Below are 19,282 nucleotides of genomic sequence, written 5' to 3'. Positions count from 1 at the left end.
ACTTGGGTTACCTGACTTGGGTAACCTGACTTCGAGTCAGATGTGTCTGCTTTCCAGTTCAACACTGCCGCTGCCTGGGTTTGTCACCTAAAAAACTCTGTCACCAAACATGAAATACACTCATTTAATAGAGCTTGAGACATATTTCCAAAGAGGCAAGAAGGGAGAAATGCTAAAAAATTAGAATTTCCAGTCTTAGATTCTTTTTGATGGTCCATAAAACAAACCAAAAACCATTGCCATCGAGTCAATTCCAACTCATGGTGACCCTATAGGACAGAGTAGAACTGCACCATAGGGTTTCCTAGGAGCACCTGGTGGATTAGAACCACTGACCTTCTTAACAGCCAAGCTCTTCGCCACTGAGCCACCAGGGCTCCTATGATGGTCCGTAGTGAGTGAGTAACCTTGACTGGCTAGTTACTTGCCTGAGGACAGTGATTCCAAACTAAAGCCAGTCCCAAACCAGCCGAGGGAAGTGAATGAAGGTGGTTGTCACTGGGCAGCGTCCCCTGCAGGTCTTCTAGCTGTTCATACCCACCTCAGAAGGAACCTTTTGTGCTGAGGGACGGTCCAGAGCCCTGGAAAGTTGGAGGGCCTCAAACGGATCCCCTTGGGTGGGATGTGCTTTCTGAGATGGTTGTTGCCTTGTCTTGGGGCTGTTTGGAGACTGTAGGTTTGATTTGTGCTTTCATAGAAGTTGGCGCAGTGGGAGTGTAATTTGTCCGTATTGAGAAGGTCTGTGAGGGGCAGAGGTAGGGAAGACTCCTTTAGGTTCTGTCTTCCGAAGAAACACCGTATGCATCTGAGATGTCAGTTGTGTTTCAGAATCCTCAAGTGACTTAATGCTTAGAGATTCCTCATTTGTAAGAATTGAAGCTCTGGTGAGGAAAGGAGGGTGTTTGGAGAGTCCAGTGCTTCTTCTTGGGGCTGCTCAGGTCCCCCTCCCTCCATCACCAGGGAGTGACCCAACGTAGTGATTGTATCTCAGCAGTAAGAGTCTGGACCCGAGACCTGGGCATGTGTTTAACCTTCTCAGTGTGGGTTTTCCTGGTTCACTGTGTAAGGCAGGCTGCTTATGTGAGCTGGTGCAAATGTTTGCTTTCCTTCCCTTTGTATTCCTTTATCAGTATTGTCACCATGCCAGTTGTTTCCCTAAGCATTTGGTCAGTTGTCTTCATTGTTTGTGTAAAATTTTTATTTTCTTAGGAGAAAAATGTAAGTGAATTGAGAGACGTGTGTAAGACAAGAGAATTCTGGAACCAAACAATGTTGTTCCTTTTTGGTGAGAAAGCCTCAATATATGAGATGGCTATATTTAAGTTCTCAGATACAGTTTTCATTTTATGGACAGTTTTTTTTTTAATTGTGTTTTAGGTAAAAGTTTACGGCACAAATTCGATTCTCATTCAAAATTTATACACATTGTTTTGTGACATTGGTTGCAATCCCCTCAGTGTGTCAACACTCTCCTCCCTTCCCTTTACACCCCGTGTTCATTTGTCCAGATTTCCTGTCCCTTCCTGCCTTCTCGTCTTTGCTTTGGGTAGGTGTTGGCCATTTGGTCTCGTATACTTGATTGATCTAAGAAGCACGTTCCTCACGTGTGTTATTTTTTGTTTTATAGGTCTGTCTTTGGCTGAAATGTGGACTTTGGGAGTGGCTTCTGTTCTGAGTTGGAAGAGTGTCCAGGGGTCTGGTCTTTTTTTGTGAATTTGAATTTTGTTCTACATTTTCTCCAGCTCTGTCCAGAACCATGTTTTGTGATCCCTGTTAGAGTGGTTGGTGGTGGTAGCCAGGTACCATCTATTTCTAGGCTTAGGCTGGTGGAGGCTGTGGTTCATGTGGTCCATTAGTCCTTTGGCTCACATTTTCCTTGTGTCTTTGGTTTTCTTCATTCTCCTTTGCTCTGAACGTGATGGGACCAATAGATGTATTTTAGATGGCTGCTTGCAAGCTTTTAAGGTACAGATGCTACTCACCAAAGTAGGATGTAGAACATTTTCTGTATGAACTATGTTATGCCAGTTGACCTAGATGTTCAAAACCAGACCATGGTCTCCATAGACAGTTTTTGTATGTGTATGTGTCCCTTGAAATTTTTGAACCTTAAAAGGCTATACTATTCCTCGGAGCCTTGGTGGCACCGTTGTTAAGCACTTGGCTGCTAACCGAAAGATTGGTGGTTTTGAACCCACCAACCGTTCCAGGGGAGAACGATGTGGCAGTTTACTTCTGTAAAGATTTACAACCTTGGAAAAACTTACGTGGCAGTTCTAGTCTCTCCTGTAGGGTTGCTATGAGTCTGAATCAACTTGACGTCAGTGTGGTTTTTTGGTTTCTAGTACAATGGTAGGAGTGGTTAGAAGGGATATTCTTGTGTTGTTGCCAGTGACAAGGGGAAAGCATCTAATTTTTCACAATTAAGTATAACGTTAGTTGTAGGTTTTTATAGATTGTACCAGGTGGAGTAAGTTCTTCTTTCTTCCAAGTTTTGTGAGAGTTTTTATTACGAATGGGTGTTGGATTTTGTTAGTTTTTGTGCGTCTATTGATATGATCACATAGTTTTTCTTTTAGCCTGTTGATGTGATAAATTACATTAATTGTTATGATCACACAGTTTTTCTTTTAGCCTGTTGATGTGATAAATTACGTTAATTGTTTTGCAGATGTTGAACCAGCTTTGCATACCTGCAGTACACCCCATTTGGTCATGGTGTGTAATTCTTTTTATAAATTCTTAGATTCAGTTTGCTAATATTTGCTTAAAGATTTTTGTATTTATGTTCCTCAGATATAATTGGTTTATAGTTTTTTTTCCTGGTAATGCCTTTGTCTGGTTTTGGTGTCTGGATAATGCTGCCCTCAGAATGATTTCAGAAATGTTCCTTCCTGTTTTGTTTTTAGGCACAGTATTGTAAGGGTTGGTGTTAATTCTTTCGTAAATTTGGTGGAATTTGCCTTTCTTTATGTAGATCTGAGTATCTGGCCTATGTAATTTTCTTTTTCTCTGAAGAACTTCTTTTAGCATTTCTTGCAAGGCAGTATTAGCCACCAGTTGCCATCAAGTTGATTACAACTCATGGAGACCCTATGTGTGTCAGGGTAGAACTGTGCTAAGATAGAAGGCCGGAAGCGGGCTGTAGGTGGGTGATTCCTTTTGTAGAATGCTGGAGGGGCTGAGGTTGTGTATGTCCCTTCCTCCAGGTCAGTTAGGCCCTGCTAAAGTACTTTCCTTTGAGGGCAGGCCATTGTTGAGGAGAACAGAGCACTATTTTATAATGGTTACTTTTCCCCTTTCCCCCTGTGGAAGCTCAAAAAATTTTTTTCTTCCAGCTTTACAATGAGAACCTAATGTGGCTCTTGGAGGGAAAACTCAGGAAAGCTGGGTATCCTCTAAGCCTGGGTATCACAGTTAATTTTATGTGTCAACTTGGCTAGGCTGTGGTTCCCAGGGTTTGGCCAACTAACTAGTCTACTTGCTGTAGTGGTGTAATTATATGTAATTAAATCAGTTGGCCTTGTGTAGAGCAGATTACCTTCCATATTGTAATGTAATCACTTTCCATAATATAGTCTAAGGGAATGAAATCAGTCACTTGAGGTCAAGCTAAGTGTACTTTGCATACTAAAACTAGTCATTTCTGTACCATGGAAAGATCAGAATAGACACAGACACATATACATGGGAAAAGACAGTTGCCATGGAATACCTGAACTATGGATGTGGTTTTGTAATTGAGTAGTGGGTAGAAGCAGGAGGAATTTTGATGAGGTTGATAGTAAGGCCTAAGATTGTACTGATAAGGTTATTGGTATAATTATGGACATTAAGGGCAATTCTGAGGAAGGCTCAGAGAGAATTGAGAGCTCTGGGGAAGACTTCTCTCAGTCCTGAATATCATGGTATTTACTGTATTCTTCACCACCACCATAATTCAAATGCATCAATTCTTCAGTCTTATTCCTTGTCTAGCTTTTGCATGCATATGACACAATTAAAAATACCATGACTTGGGTCAAATGCAGCTTAGTCATCAAGGTGACTTCTTTGCTTTTTAAGATTTTAAAAAGGTCTTTTGTAGCAGATTTTCCCAGTGCAATTTGTCATGTGTCTTCTTGACTGCTGCTTGCATGTGCGCTGATTGTGGATCCAAGGAAAATGAAGTCCTTGACGACTTTAGTCTTTTCCCTGTTTATCGTGATGTTTCTCATTGGTCCAGTTGTGAGGATTTTTGTTTTCTTTACGTTGAGGTGTAATTCGTAGTGAAGGCTGTAGTCATTGGTATTCATCAGTAAGTGCTTCAAGTCCTCTTCACTTTCAGCAAGCAAGGTTTTGTTAACCATATATCGCATGCTGTTATTGAGTCTTCCTCCAGTCCTGTTGCCATGTTCTTCATATAGTCAAGCTTCTCGTATTATTTGCTCAGCATACAGATTGAATGAGTACGGTGAAAGAATGCAGTTTTGACACGCACCTTTTCTGATTTTAAACCATGCAGTATCCTTTTTCCATAACAAATCACAGTTGTGAGTACAACTATAAACCAAGTCCTTTGAGTCTTCTTAGTGAGTCATTGAAACTGGAGGTGGTTTGGGACCCCTGGCACAGCTGATTTGAAAGTTCAAACGACTGCCTCTTGATCCATGTACAGGTTCCAGTTGAGCACAGTGAAGTGCTCTGGAATTCCCAGTTTTCTCAATGTTGTCTATAATTTATTGTGATCCATGCAGTGATATACCTTCCTGTAGTCAGTAAGACACAGGTAAATATCTTTCTGGTATTCTCTGATTTTAGCCAATATTCATCTGACATCAGCATCTTTATATACATCTCATTCTTTAGATATACTCAATATTTTGGATTTTACGAAGACCAAGTTATAATATGTATGTGTGTATCATTACATTCAGTTATTCTTATACAACTCGACAGCACCTAACAACAACAGATTATATGCTGCTGTTGTGTGCTGTTGAGTCAGTTCCAACTTATAGCAACCTATAGGACAGAATTGAACTGCCCCATGTGGTTTCCTAGGCTGAAATCTTTAGGGAACAGATCTCCAGGTCTTTTTTCCCACAGAGCTTTTGGAAGGTGTGAACCTCCCACCTTTCAGTTAGCAGCCAAGCACTTATCTGTTGCCACTAGGGCTCCTTGGTGGCTTCTTCAGGAGCGCTTGCATAAAGGTTGATGGTTCAGACTCGCCCAGCTGCTCCGCTGGAGAAAGACTTGGTGATATTCTTCTATAAAGATTGTTGTTGTTGTTGTTAGGTGCCGTCAAGTCGGTTCCAACTCATAGTGACCCTGTGTACAACAGAACGAAACACTGCCCAGACCTGCACCATCCTCACGATTGTCTTTATGCTTGAGCCCATTGTTGCAGCCACTGTGTCAATCAGTCTCATTGAAGGTCTTCCTCTTTTTCACTGACTCTTTACCAAGCATGATGTCCTTCTCTGGGGACTGGTCCTTCCTGATAACACATCCAAATTATGTGAGACAAAGTCTCGCCATCCTTGCTTCCAGTGAGCATTCTGGCTGTATTTCTTCCGAGACAGATTTGTTCTTTGGGCAGTCCGTGGTATGTTCAGTATTCTTTGCCAACGCCATCATTTGAAGGCGTCAGTTCTTCTTCAGTTTTCCTTATTCATTGTCCAGCTTTCACATGCATGTGAGGTGATTGAAAACACCATGGCTTGGCTCAGGCACACCTTAGTTTTCAAGGTGATATCTTTGCTTTTTAACATTTTAAAGAGGTCTTTTGCAGCAGATTTGCTCAGTGCGATGAGTAGTTTGATTTCTTGACTGCTGCTTCCATGGGTGTTGATTGTAGATCCTAGTAAAATGAAATCTTTGGCAACTTCAATCTTTTCTCCGTTTATCATGATGTTGCTTATTGGTCCAGATGTAAGGATTTTTGTTTTCTTTATGTTGAAGTGTAGTCCATACTGAAGGCTGTACTCTTTGGTCTTCATCAGTAAGTATGAAGGTTACAGCCAAGAAAACCCTGTGGAGCAGTTCTGCTCTGTCACTTGGGGTTGCTATGAGTTGGAATCGACTTATCAGCAATGGTTTTTTTTTTTTTTTAAATTATTCAAATATATATGCGATTGTTATATGTGTACGTGCATATACATACCTTAAAACAATTTTGGTACCAATTTGTAGTGTTACCGTGGATGGTACTTGCTGTTCTCCTTTATTCTACCCTGCCACCCCCATCATCTCTCCTTATTGTGCCCCTTTTTTCCATAGTCCTTTTCTGTGATTAGCTAATTTATTGTTCTCCAAAAGAATTGAATATTCATATGCTTCAGAATTCTTCTGTTTTGTTTAGCGCTTAGCTCCAGTGCCTGTATGTACTAGGATGTAGCGAATTGTAACCTAAATAAATTTTACCAAACAAAGGAGCCAGCGGCAAGCTATTTAAACAAAAAATAGTCTTGCCTGAGACACACACGGCTTTTCCAGGCAGAACATAAGGATATCTGAATGAACTTAGATGTTTCCTTTGTCTGCTTTCCACAAACTCCAGCAAGAATCTAGCTCATATCTCCATCTCGTTCAGTAATCATAGTCATAACAAAAGTGTGTAAGGTACATGTAATAAAAGGCCAGTTGATAGGAGTTTAGAGTTTGACGAGAAACTGACCATCTGTGTTTAATTTTGGTTAGATTATTAATTGACTCTGCATCTGCAATTATTCTGCTATGGACTGGTTGTAATAGCGTCTGTATTATAGAGTCATTATAAGTACAGGAGCTAATGTGTGTATAAACCTCTTTGCAAAGACTTTCTTATATTATTGGTGCTCAGTTAATGGTAGGAGTCTCTGAGTGGTACAAATTGTTAAGTATTCAAATACTAATTCAACTACAAATCCACCCAGAGTAGCCTTATAAGAAAGGCCTGGTGATCTACTTCTGAAAGATTACAGTCATTGAAAATACATTGGGGCCAGTTCTACTCTGAAGCACATGGGGTTGCTATGAGTTGGAATCGACTCAATGAAAACTGTTCTGGTTTGTTTTTGTTACACTATTTGATGGCTTCAAACTGTATTATGTTCCCCCAAGGCTGCCCCTGGTCCGGTGATTCACTAAAAGACTCACAGGACTCATAGTCAGGGCTGTGATTTATTACAGCAAAAGGCTACAAAGAAAACTGAGTAAAGGGAAAAGATGCATGTGGCAGACTGCTGAGTAAACTAGGCACCAGGTTCCAGGGATCCTCTCCCAGGAGAATCACAGAGCATGCACTCGATTCCCCCAGCAACAAGTTGTGAGATCGACTGAATTTTGTCTAAATGTTGATCACACAGGCATCTACTGCCTGATATGTACCAAAATTCCAGATGGCCAGAAGGAAACCAGGTGTCCAGCATAAAGATCATTGTTTGCACAGTTTCTCAGAAGCCAGTCTGTCAGTTAAGAAGGTCCTTTTTTGTGTCCTCCAGATTTGAGAGCCCAAGGCGTTTCTTGGCATTGCTTGGCTTTCCTTGACTGGCGGATTTACCTTCATATATCAGTCTTCCCTCATCTCTCTGTGTCTGTTTTCCTCTTTTATAAGGGCAGCACTCCAATTGCATTGGGACTCACCCTCATCCAGTGTGACCTAATGGTAACTGATAACATCTGCAGAGACTATTTTTAAAAAAAAGACAGGATCACAGTACCAGGGGTTAGGACTTTAACAATTCAAACCATTATGGCCATTTTTAATTCTCACAACAGACAGCTGCTCAGCCTGCTAATTCATACTATAGATGACTCCATAACCATCCAGGTACTTGAGGTTAATTGTTTCCCGCCCCTTCATCCTTCTGCTTTTGCCAAATTTTAGTCAGTTTTTTCCTAGCGAGTCCTACTGTGGTGAAATGAGTTCCTTTATGTGGCCTTTTGCCTTGGTTCTTTTGAAAAATAGCTTGAGAGATTTTTTTCCCCTAAGCCCTGAGGAGTTACCTTTGTCCTAGTTTTCTACCCCAGAGGGTTTGTTACATTTCCTGGGTTAAAAAAAAAAAAAAAAACCATTGCCGTTGAGTGGATTCCAACTCATAGCTACCCTATAGGACAGGGTTGAATTGCCGCATAGAATTTCCAAGGAGCACCTGGTGGATTTGAACTGCTGACCTTTTGTTTAGCAAACGTAGCTCTTAACCACTATGCCACCAGGGTTTCCTTTCTTCGGTAAGCTGTAAACAACGTAGTTTTAATACATTTTGTCTGGTCCTGGGTGCAGCCTGCCCTGTGATTGCCGTGCCCTCACAGGGATTGGTCAATATGCTATGTAAATGAAATGACTATAAAACCAGTAAACCAAACCCACTGCCTGTGAGTTGATTCTGAATCATAGCAACACTATAGAACAGATTAGAACTACCCAATTTCAAGGGATTTCAAGGCTGTAATCTTTATGGGAGCAGATTGCCACATCTTTCTGCCTCGGAGCAGCTGCTGTGTTTGAACCATTGCCCTTTCAGGTAGCAGCTGAGTGCTTAACCATTGCACCACGAGGGATCCTCCTAAGTGACTATAAACAAACCTGTTGCTGTTGAGTCGATTCCAAGTCATAGCAACCGTATAGGACAGAGTTGAACTGCCAACCTTTTGATTAGCAGCCGTAACCCTTAACTGCTGAGCCACTAGGGCTCCAAAGTGGCTGTAGAGTATGCAAATTAAATGATTATAGCCTACTATGCAAATGAAGTGTCTGGCCTACCGAGAGGAGATTGGTCAGTTCGTGGCCCTTTTGGGAGGGCCATGCCTTAAATTGATGAAAAACTTGCTTATATATGTCGCCAATCCCACAGAGATTGGCAGACAGAAGCAGAGGAAAGAAGCATAGAGTGAGGAGGCAAGGAACGTCCTAAAAGAACTGTAACATAGGTCAAGGGCTGTAACACTGAAGGTGATGACAAGCCTGGAAGGGGCCTTGTGGCAGTGCCGATGGTAGGGTGTCCCAAGGCAGAGAGGCCTGTCTTTGAGGCTGAGAGGAGTCCTGTCCTGAGGGGGCTGAGAGGAGGTCTGCACGGCCAGGAGGAGCTGAGAGAGCTGTCCTGCACTGAAGGGAGACTTTGCCTGCATGCTTCCTGATCCTGGTCTTGAGTTGTAGTCGGTCGATCCTGATTCGAGTTGTAGCCTTTTACTTCCTTAACAAACCATTTAACTGTAAGTATAGTCTGTGAGTTCTCTGTGGCCACTGCAATGGTTTATCAAACCCAGCAGAGAAGTAGAGACTGCTGTGAGGATGACAGCTGGTGTCAGAAGTGGTGGAAAGGTTGGGGAATGGAGGTACATCTGACCACCTCCTGGGAATTAGCCTTGCACTGAACATGATTCCCATTATACCCTCTGGAGTTAGCTTCTGCTGCTGTTATTACCCCCACCATTTTACACCCACTTTAACACCAGCTGTACCAGGGCTCCCGAAGACCAACTCCATGTTTAGTGATTGGCTAGGTGGACTCGAAGGATGTGGCATAAAGTCATACTCACAACTGTTATTACAGCAAAAGAACACTCAGGGGAAGTGCCCATGAGGAAACATCCAGAATAGAGACAGTGCACGTTTGTCTTTGCTTTTCGTTTTATGTTTTTATTGAAAACATTATTGTGGATTTATATCTGTATATATATGTACATAAAGCATGATTTTTAAGTTTAACCATATTTAGGTATGCAATTTAACAGGCATAAGCCTTTAAGAGTCCTTTCACAGTAGAATCACCCAGGTTGTACTTCATTTCTTAAGCAGTGATTTATAACAGTTGTGAAATGTGCAACCAGAGCAGCTTATTAGAGACAAAGTTCCCGGGATTCTTACTGGCAGATGATCCTGTATGCACCTTCTGCCTAGCATGTACCAAAATTCCAGACTCACTGTAGGAAAGCAGAGATTCAGCATACAACATATTATGTGCAAAAACAGTTTAGGTACAGTGAACCACTCTTAACATTAATGGTTGTTGGAACCATCCTGAAATCCAAGTTCTTACATGATAACCAAGGGCCAACTTTGCCAGAGGCCTTTGTAAGCATAAAAAATCCCATGTTTATGTTAACTCTTTTCTGCGCACTACATAACGGAACTTGGTTACTACAATGTGTAAGATAGGTTTACCATCAGCAGTGAAGGCTGACCTATGGAGCTCATTTTGCTGAAGATCATTCAAAAGCGGCTGCAGCAGTACATCAACAAGGAACTGCCAGGAATTCAAGCCGCATTCAGAAGAGAACATGGAACAAGGGATATCATTGCTGATGTCAGATGGATCCTGGCTGAAAGAGAATACCAGAAAGATGTTCACCTGTTTTTTTGGACTATGTAAAGGCATGTGACTGTGTGGATCATAACAAATGGGTAAGATTGCGAAGAATGGGAATTCCAGAACACTTAATTGTGCTCGTGAGGAGCCTGTACATATACCGAGAGGCAGTCATTCAAACAGACCACGGGGATGCTGCGTGGTTTATGGTCAGGAAAAGTGTACATCAGCATTGTATCCTTCATATTTATTCAATCTGTATGCTGAGGAATTCCTCAGAGAAGCTGGACTCTATGAAGAATAACGGGGCATCAGGATTGGAGGAAGACTCATAAACAGCCTGTGTTATGCAGATGACACAACCTCGCTTGCTGAAAGTGAAGAGGACTTGAAGCACTACTGATGAAGATCAAAGACTACAGCCTTCATCGCGGATTACACCTCAACAGAAAGAAAACAAAAATCCTTACAACTGGACCAATAAACAACATCATGATAAATGGAGAAAAGATTGAAGTTGTCAAGGATTTCATTTTACTTGGATCTACAATCAACAGTCATGGAAGCAGCAGTCAAGAAATCAAAAGAGGCATTGCATTGGGCAAATCTGCCACAAAAGACCTCCTTAAAGTGTTAAAAAGCAGAGATGTCACCTTGAAGACTAACGTGCATCTGACCCAAGCCATGGTGTTTTCAGTCACTTCCCATGCATGTGAGAGGTGGACAATGAATAAGGAAGACTAAAGAAGAATTGATGCCTTTGAATTATGGTGTTGGCGAAGAATATTGAATATACCATGGACTGCCAGAAGAATGAACAAATCTGTTCTGGAAGAAGTAGAGCCAGAATGCTCCTTAGAAGCGAGGATGGCAAGTCTTTGTCTCACATACTTTGGACATGTTATCAGGAGGGATCAGTCCCTGGAGAAGGACATCACGCCTAGTAAAGTAGAGGGTCAGCGAAAAAGAGGAAGACCCTCAATGAGGTGGACTGACACAGTGGCTGCAGCAATGGGTAAAGCATAATGATTGTGAGGATGGTGCAGGACCAGGCAGTATTTTTTTCTGTTGTACGTAGGGTCGCTATGAGTCGGAACCGCCTCTACAGCACCTAACAACGACAATAACGGAGCTCATTTTACTGTGCACCAACAGTAGGTTTATTCCTCTACTGCTGCTGCTTTTCTGAATAGGTGAATTCTGGCATCAGAATTTCTGAATGGTAGCATTTTTTCTTTTCCCTGATCTTGGATGTGAGTAGGTTGATGATCTTTTCCAGAGACATGCCACACAATGATTCCTGTGTTCAGAGGTTGGACTGTCAGGCTTGTGCACTCAACAGTGAGTGTGGAAATGAGTGAAGTTGGGAGTGCAGCTTCTAGAGTGGCTCTGGAGGGTCATTCTTCCTGGAAATTGAGGCAGGGAGTATGTTCTTTTAGAGAAAAGCACTGCTAACTCTTTAATGTATGTTGTAATCCTGGGAAAATTCATAGTCCAGTGTTTTTGGACTTCACTGCTTACCAGAGTTGAACTCATAACTTGTGCCTCAAAGTCACAGAGTACTTTTTTTTGGCTCTGGTGGAAGAAGCTATGAGGCACCTTAGTGTGTGTGTGTGTGTGTGTGTGAACTAAAGATTGGTGTGCAGCAGCACCAAGGCTCAGGAGTGTAGGGAATGTGTGCATGTCTAAATTCTAATGTTTTTTCATCTTAGCTCTAGCTTCTCATTTATATACTATTTCCATGAAATGGCTTAAAGAGGAAGGGTAGATAGTGATTTTGTGATAACTATTAAATAAGTCAAAGTTAATATTGCTCCAAAACGAGTTTCATTTAGCTGATTGGATTTGTCCACTCCTAATGTCCTGGCCTTTTAAAGATACTGTAGCTAGCTGGCCCTTGTCACAGGTGGGGTTTCCATAGGCCTGTTGACCTCACACATTTGGTGAGGAAAATAGAAGGAAAAACTACCAGTCCTAGAAAATGTTTTTATTTCTTAAAACTTCACCTAGGTTGGATCCTGTGATTCATGTAGTGCTTTGAAGTGGTGAGCAGTAGGGAAGCAGATGAAATAGTTTCTTCATAAGGCATTGATGGTCTTAAAATGCAAAGAGTTGTTTTATTTGTATAGTATTTGTCTTATTTCTCCATTGTTCTCTGAAGCCTTATGATAGAGAGGAATGAGAAATGAAGTGGTCACGGTGAAAATGTAGAGACAAGTTCCATGTGTTAGCAGTGCTATTTAGCCTGTGAGTTAGTGTGTGTAAACACAGGGTACGAGGTTAAGAGATCTGACGACTTGGTCATAGGGTAGTTGTTATGCAATCCCAGAATCTTGTTTCAACTTCCTGTGGATTGAGTCCAGTCCCCAGTGCTGTCCCATTCTCCTGCATACATAAGTTGTATGTTTTAGGAGTCAGTTGTCCTTGAGGATGTGGCTGTGGACTTCACTCTGGAGGAGTGGGCTTTGCTGGATCCTATTCAGAGGAAGCTCTACAGAGATGTGATGCTGGAAACCTTCAGGAACCTGGCCTCACTAGGTAAGGATAACATTACTTGTTCACATAGTTATTTAGAGAATGAGCATTTTTTGTTCATAAGGCCTGTTCCAAAATTTGGAATATGGAAAGAGGAATACATTGATCAATAGGAGAGACACAGCCACTGCTGTCATGGAGGTAGAATCTCATTGTTTCTCCATAAGGATGAGGATCTATGTGTTGAACTGAATTTTCCTTTTTGTCTTGGTTAGAAGACTTGAATATCCCTTACTGTCATCAGTGTAGATATAGGTTTCACAGGTCATTTTGGGGCCCAAAGAAGTTTGGTTTTGAAAACTTTGTGAGAATTTTTCTGTGTCTATGAAGTGGCTTCCCATTTTGACCCCTTATGCCTGTTATTAATGAAGTCTTTAAAATCCTAAAGTCCTGAGTGTATTGTTTTTTTTGCTGTCAGTAGCCTTCTTCCTTGTAGGATTTGTTCAGTTTTTGCTTTCAGATTATGAGACTACATTTAAGACCATTGGGTCAGTTTGTCAACAAAATACTCATGAGAAAAAAATACCCAAGGAAGATAAAATACTAAAATTTACAAGAAATGATTCTTCGGCCTCCATCTTAGGGAAAATCTGGAAAAGCTTTAGCATTAAAGATCAGCATAAAAACAAGGGGATACCTCTTCGGTGAGTAGCACACACAAGATAACACAGTACCCCAGAAGAGAGTCTTAGTATTTCATGAAATTAATAAAAACATACGAATGAGCAAAAAACTCAGATGTGGCTAGTTCCTTGTTTATTCACAAGAAATTTTCACTGCAGATTTTTCATTAAATGTGACTTAGACATTGAGTGTTGGAAACATAATTCTGTTGGGAACAATGATAAAAAAAACTCCATGTAAGAAACACTGTTTTTAAAATGACTGTGGTTGAGTCTTCTTTCAAAGCATTCAGTTTATTGACTTTCACCCACTTTTACCCAATTTGCTTAGAGTTCAATTAGGGAAAGTCTAATTTATATTTATCACAAAAACGGTTGTTATAGAATCCTAATACATCTTAACAAATATTAATCATTAATATATTGTTAATAACATGCTTCTGTGTTTTAACAGAGATTATATGGTTGAGAGCCTCTGTGGAAGTAACAAAGGTAATCTATGGGGAGAAACCTTCCAGCAGATCCCAAATCTTAATCTGTACAAGAAAATGACTAGTAGAGTCAATCCAAATGAGTGCACTGAATGTGGAAAAGTCTTTACTTCTCGTTCATCGTTTCAGAGACACATTGCAAGCCACACTGGACAGAAGCCATATCAGTGTTTGGAATGTGGAAAGGGCTATTGTTATCCATCGGAACTAAAAAGGCATGTGGGAATTCACAGTGGAGAAAGACCTTATGCATGGGGGTTATGCTGTAAAACCTTCATTTATGTCCGATCCTATCGAAACCATGAAAAGGTTCATAGGAAAGAGAAACTTTATGAGTGTAAACAATGTGGATGTACCTTCAGTTTTCTTGACTCGTTTCAAAGGCACGAAAAGACTCACGATAGAAATTCCGTGAATGCAAGGAATGTGGGAAGGTCTTCATGTGTCCCTCATCTTTAACAAGACATGACAACACACAGTCAAGAGAAACCCTATGAATGTAAGCAATGTAGGAAAGACTTCAAATGGCTAATGTCTTTACAAACACAAATGAGAACACACACTGAAGAAAAATCTTACAAATGTAAGGAATGTGGGAAAACCTTCAAGAGTCCTTCATCTGTACCAGTACATATGAGAATACACACAGGAGAGAAACCATATGAATGTGGGAAAGCTTTTAATTTTTCTTCTGCTTTACAGTATCATCTGAGAACACATACAAGAGAGGAATATTACAAAAGTAAGGTTGGAAAGCCTCCTGAAAAGTAATTCATATATCATGCTCTGGAAAATTCACTCCAGGAGAAAAATCTTATGAAAATTATAAATGTGTTATTGCCTTTTTTAATATCTCATCCTTAAAGTGGACTGATAGGTTGTATCTTTCTACTTACTACTTTTCAGAAATAAATATGAAGAGTAAAATAATTTTGTAAGAACTCTTTATAGTACGTAAATTTTGACCAAAAAAACCCACCAGACAAGTTGCTGTCAAGTCAGTTTTGATTCATAGTGACCCTATACAACAGAGTAGAACTGCCCCATAGGGTTTCCAAAGCTGTAAATTTTTATGGAAGTAGACTGCCACTTCTTTTTTTCTTGAAGTGGCTGGTGGGTTTGAACCATCGACCTTTAGGTTACCAGCCAAGAGCTTTAACCACTGCGCCACCAGGGCTCCATAAGTTTAGACAGGTAGTGTTTTTTTTATTAGTAAGTGAAAGTTTTTCTAGTTTGAAGTCCATAGAGCCATGGGCGTTTTAAGGTATATTTGTAATATGAATATAGACTTTTATGTAATTTTTATGGGGTTCTATAAGTAATGATTATTAGAACAGTAACAATATGGTATTTGTTGGGAGTTTTTAATAGGCCTAGTGTGGTAGATACTGGATATGAGTTACATATTATACATAGTTTATTTTTCTTATTGAATCTTTTTTTTTAATTGCCAGTGTTCTTATTCCATTTTTCTTTCCAATAAATACTTGGCAGAAATTTGTAATTGGTGAACTTCTTCCAGAAGTATAACCTCAAGTGAACTGTTAATTTCAACCTTTGCCCATTGTCCTTCTGTTTGTAAATTGGACCATAGGCTTTACATTAAGATGATAATGAAATCTAGAGTTAGAAATGGATCTCTTGGATTGTATTATATCAACATGGGACATACTGGGAATTAAATTGAAAAGAATACTTTCTTTTTATGGTTCCATATTTCAATCTACCAATTTCCTAACGAGTGAGATTCGGAAGGCAGAAATGAAGAAGCTATTCCTGAGATTTTGGAACCACAATACAGGGAGACAGACCAATGCATAGGGGATTCATAGACACTAGCTTCCAGCTCATTTTCTTGATTTCCTCAGTATGTGTTCAGTTGTTACATTTCAATTTGTGTCATTAATAACAGCGTGTCCTTTCCCCCAAAACAACTTTCTCTAGGTATTTTCTAGAAATATCTATTTTTCCTCAGTTTTCTGTTAACAAATGTTATTCTCTTCATTTTACCTTTACTGAGAAGATACATTAAAAGACTCTATTGCAATGATGGATTATCAAATCAACTCTAAGTTTTTCAATTTAAGCATTACACATTCTTAGTAGTACTATGTGCATACAAGTTCAGGCATTTTTCTTTCAGGTAAATCTTATTTTTCGTTCTTTTATACTAATGTTATTTATTATTGCAATAATTTATCCATTGTTAAAAATAAAAAATAATAGCATTTCAATGCTCTCTAGAAAAAAAATCCATCCAGATCACATGTGTAGTTAAAATTGGGCATACTGAGTTGTAGCAGTTGGAATGAACAGACATGATGAACGACTGTGTAGTGTCTGTCTTGTCAGAGGGTGTTAAAAAGTAGTTGTCAGAATGGGGCCATTCTTTGGTGATTTGGGTGAGTGTTCAAGAAGCCAGGCTTTCCTCTGGATTGAATGCTGTGCTGTTGTGGTATTAGTAGTAGCATCAGAACTTCTCTAGATTCCTTAGGGATGAGAACAAGGATTAGCACAAAGCTGATTCCTATGAGGTGGAGATTAGTCATACTGCCACTCTCCAACCTTTTAATCAATCCTGATAGTAGCTGTCCCTCCCATGGCACTCTACTTCTTTTCGGGTTTTGATAATCTGTTGCAATGGCCAGACAGAACTCACAGACCATACTTGGCAGTTAAGTGGTTGATTTAGGAAGTAATGGTATAACTCTGGATCAGAATCAGGAAGCATGTAGGTGAGGTCTGGAAGGCTCCCTCGAAGTGGATTGCACATCTCTCCTTTCAGTGCAGGTCACCTCTCTCAGCTCCACTCACCTATGCAGGCAAGCAGGCTCTTCTCTGTGCCATGCATGCCCCCTCTCAGCCATATAGGCCTTTTTTCAGCCCCCTCAGGACAGGCCTTTTCTTGGTCATGCATGCCCCTTCTCAGCTGTGCAGGCCTGTCTGCCTTCGGCCTCCCTGCTGTCGTCCTCTCCACTGCTAATTGACCCAACTCATAGACAGAGTCCATCAAGGACATCATACATGAAGAAAGCAAGAAGTCATTAAAAAGGCAGGAAGGAAAGAAAAGACTAAAACGGATATCAGAAGAGACTCTGAAACTTGCTTTTGAATGTTGAGTTGCTAAAGCAAAAAGAAGAAATGATAAAGTAAAAAAGCTGAGCAGAAGATTTCAAAGGGTGGTTCAAGAAGACAAAGTATTATAGTGACATGTGCAAAGAAAACCAAAAGGGAAGAAGACGCTCAGCATTTCTCAAGCTGAAAGAACTGAAGAAAAAATTCAAGCCTTGAGTTGCAATAGTGATGAATTGTATGGGGAAAATAACGCAGGAAACATCAAAAGAAGATGGAAAGAATGCACAGTTACTGTACCAAAAAGAATTGGTTGACATTCTACTGTTTAAGAAGGCAGCATATGAACAGGAATCGTTACTGAAGGAAGAAATCCAAGCTGAACTGAAGGCATCGGTGGAAAAAAAGGCTCCAGGAACTGATGGAATACCAGTTGAGATGTTACAACAAACGGATGCAGCACTGGAAGTGCTCACTCGTCTATGCCAAGAAATTTGGAAGACAGCTACCTGGCCAGTTGACCAGAAGAGATCCATATTTATGCCTGTTCTCAAGAAAAGTGATCTAGGAGGCGTGGTCAACATGGTGGACTAGTTAGACGCTTCCTATATCCCTCTTACAACACAGACCTGGAAAAACAAGTGATTTGATTCTATGTGAACATCTGGCAGCCCTGAACAAGGCAAGGTTAAGAAATCCATCTGAGTCATACCAGTGAGGAAGACCATTTGGAAGAGGGGAGGAGCGCTAGAGCCGCGGCGGCAACACAGCAGAGACACAGCCATGCCGGGCCGCGGTGAAGCAGGCAAACAGCTGTGCTGTGTGCGCACTTGAGAAGCAGTTTCCACATCGAGAGAGACCCAGCAGCAGAGATTCTGCTTCGACACTCCAAACCAGTGAAGAGCAGCTCCCAAGCAGCTAGAATAAGTACATGTGTGCACCCTTTCGTGGCGAGTTAAAAAAAAAAAAGCCCATTTGGGAAAAACCTCTCTCCCTTTTACCTCCTATCTCTGTGCTCTGCACCAGATTTGGGAAAAACCTCTCTTTTACTGCCTCCCTCCCAGCTCTGCACTGGGAGTCCACTGGGCCGGAAATAGATCCCAAAAGGTGCCCTGACCCATTCTGGCCTGGGAGAGGGAACAAATAAGCTGCTGGCTCCCCTACACCAGGAACACAGGGTCGGCACAACTCCTTTGCTGGCCATAGAAATCGGGTCCGCAGACTCTGAGTGCCATACACCCCTGTATAGACTTGTGGGGACGCATCTCAACAGCGTTAGCCCTCACTACCACAGTACAATAGGGCAAACATCTGAAGTTTAACTTCAACTGCTTCAGCTGTGAATGGGAAGATTTGTGATCCTCGAAACAGCCGTCCCCCTCAAGTAGGCACTTTTATCGATCTGCAGCAGGGTCTTGAGGACTGGTGATAGCTCCTAAAGTGCCTAGTCACCTGCTACAGGAGTTCAAGAAAAAGTGGTGCCCTCGAGTCTTTACAGCCAACATAGTGGGGCGCACTTAGCCCGGCTGCAAAACTCACCTACTTATTCACCCGAGAGAATAGGGACATGCTTTTCTTTCAGACTCTCAGGGGCAGCCGTCGGCTCCGTGCCTGGCTCAGCGCATGATCCCCTACCAGAGCCAGAGTCCAGTGCCTGCACCAATCACGCATGCCTCTCTAGGACTGGGGGTGAGAGCCTGCATCACACACTTGGTGATCAACTACCTGCACACCCGAGCTGATCGCACATAGGAAATTTTAATGAACTCAAGTGTGCACATACTTAGTTACAGAACCAACTACCTGGTGACAGGACATTAGAGATCAAAAGGTGTCAAAAATCAAACTAGTGCACACGAGCAGCCTAAGCATATCAAAACAAAACAAAGTAAGAAGCTAGGTCTCAATAAGCAAAGTATAATCAATTATTGATGGCTCAGAGACAACAGTCAATATCAAGTTACATAAAGAGGTTGTCCATGATGGCTTCAGCAAGCTCCCAAAATAATGAATTCTCTGGAGGAAGAGAACTTCTTGGGAGTTACCGGAGACAGAATACAAAAGATTAATATCAGAACTCTTCTAGAAATAAGAAAGGAAATTCGACAGAACACAGAAACAGCCAGGCAACATACAGACAGTAGTAGTGGAACTTAAAAAAGATATTCAAGAACATAATGTCAAATTTAATAGGCTGCAAGAATCCATAGAGAGACAGCAATCAGAAATCCAGAAGATTAACAATAAAATTTCAGAATTAGACAACTCAATAGAAAGTCATAGGAGCAGA

At 41.1% G+C, this 19,282-nt stretch overlaps 1 protein-coding gene across 1 annotated transcript in view; it reads left to right on the top strand.

Moving 5' to 3' along the window:
* Window positions 1-14,945, top strand: part of LOC105756400 (zinc finger protein 555-like) — a 46,210-nt gene extending 31,265 nt beyond the window's left edge. The window contains 1 exon segment of the mRNA XM_023733152.1: window positions 13,991-14,945. Coding sequence (XP_023588920.1) covers window positions 13,991-14,691 — 701 coding nt within the window. The 3' untranslated portion in view covers window positions 14,692-14,945.
* The last annotated feature ends 4,337 nt before the right edge of the window (window positions 14,946-19,282 follow it).

This window comes from Trichechus manatus, unplaced genomic scaffold, assembly GCF_000243295.1.
Source record: "Trichechus manatus latirostris isolate Lorelei unplaced genomic scaffold, TriManLat1.0 scaffold00057, whole genome shotgun sequence".
Lineage (NCBI taxonomy): Eukaryota > Metazoa > Chordata > Mammalia > Sirenia > Trichechidae > Trichechus > Trichechus manatus.
The sequence above is the reverse complement of the archived record's forward strand: the minus strand, read 5'-3'. Positions and strand labels throughout refer to the sequence as shown.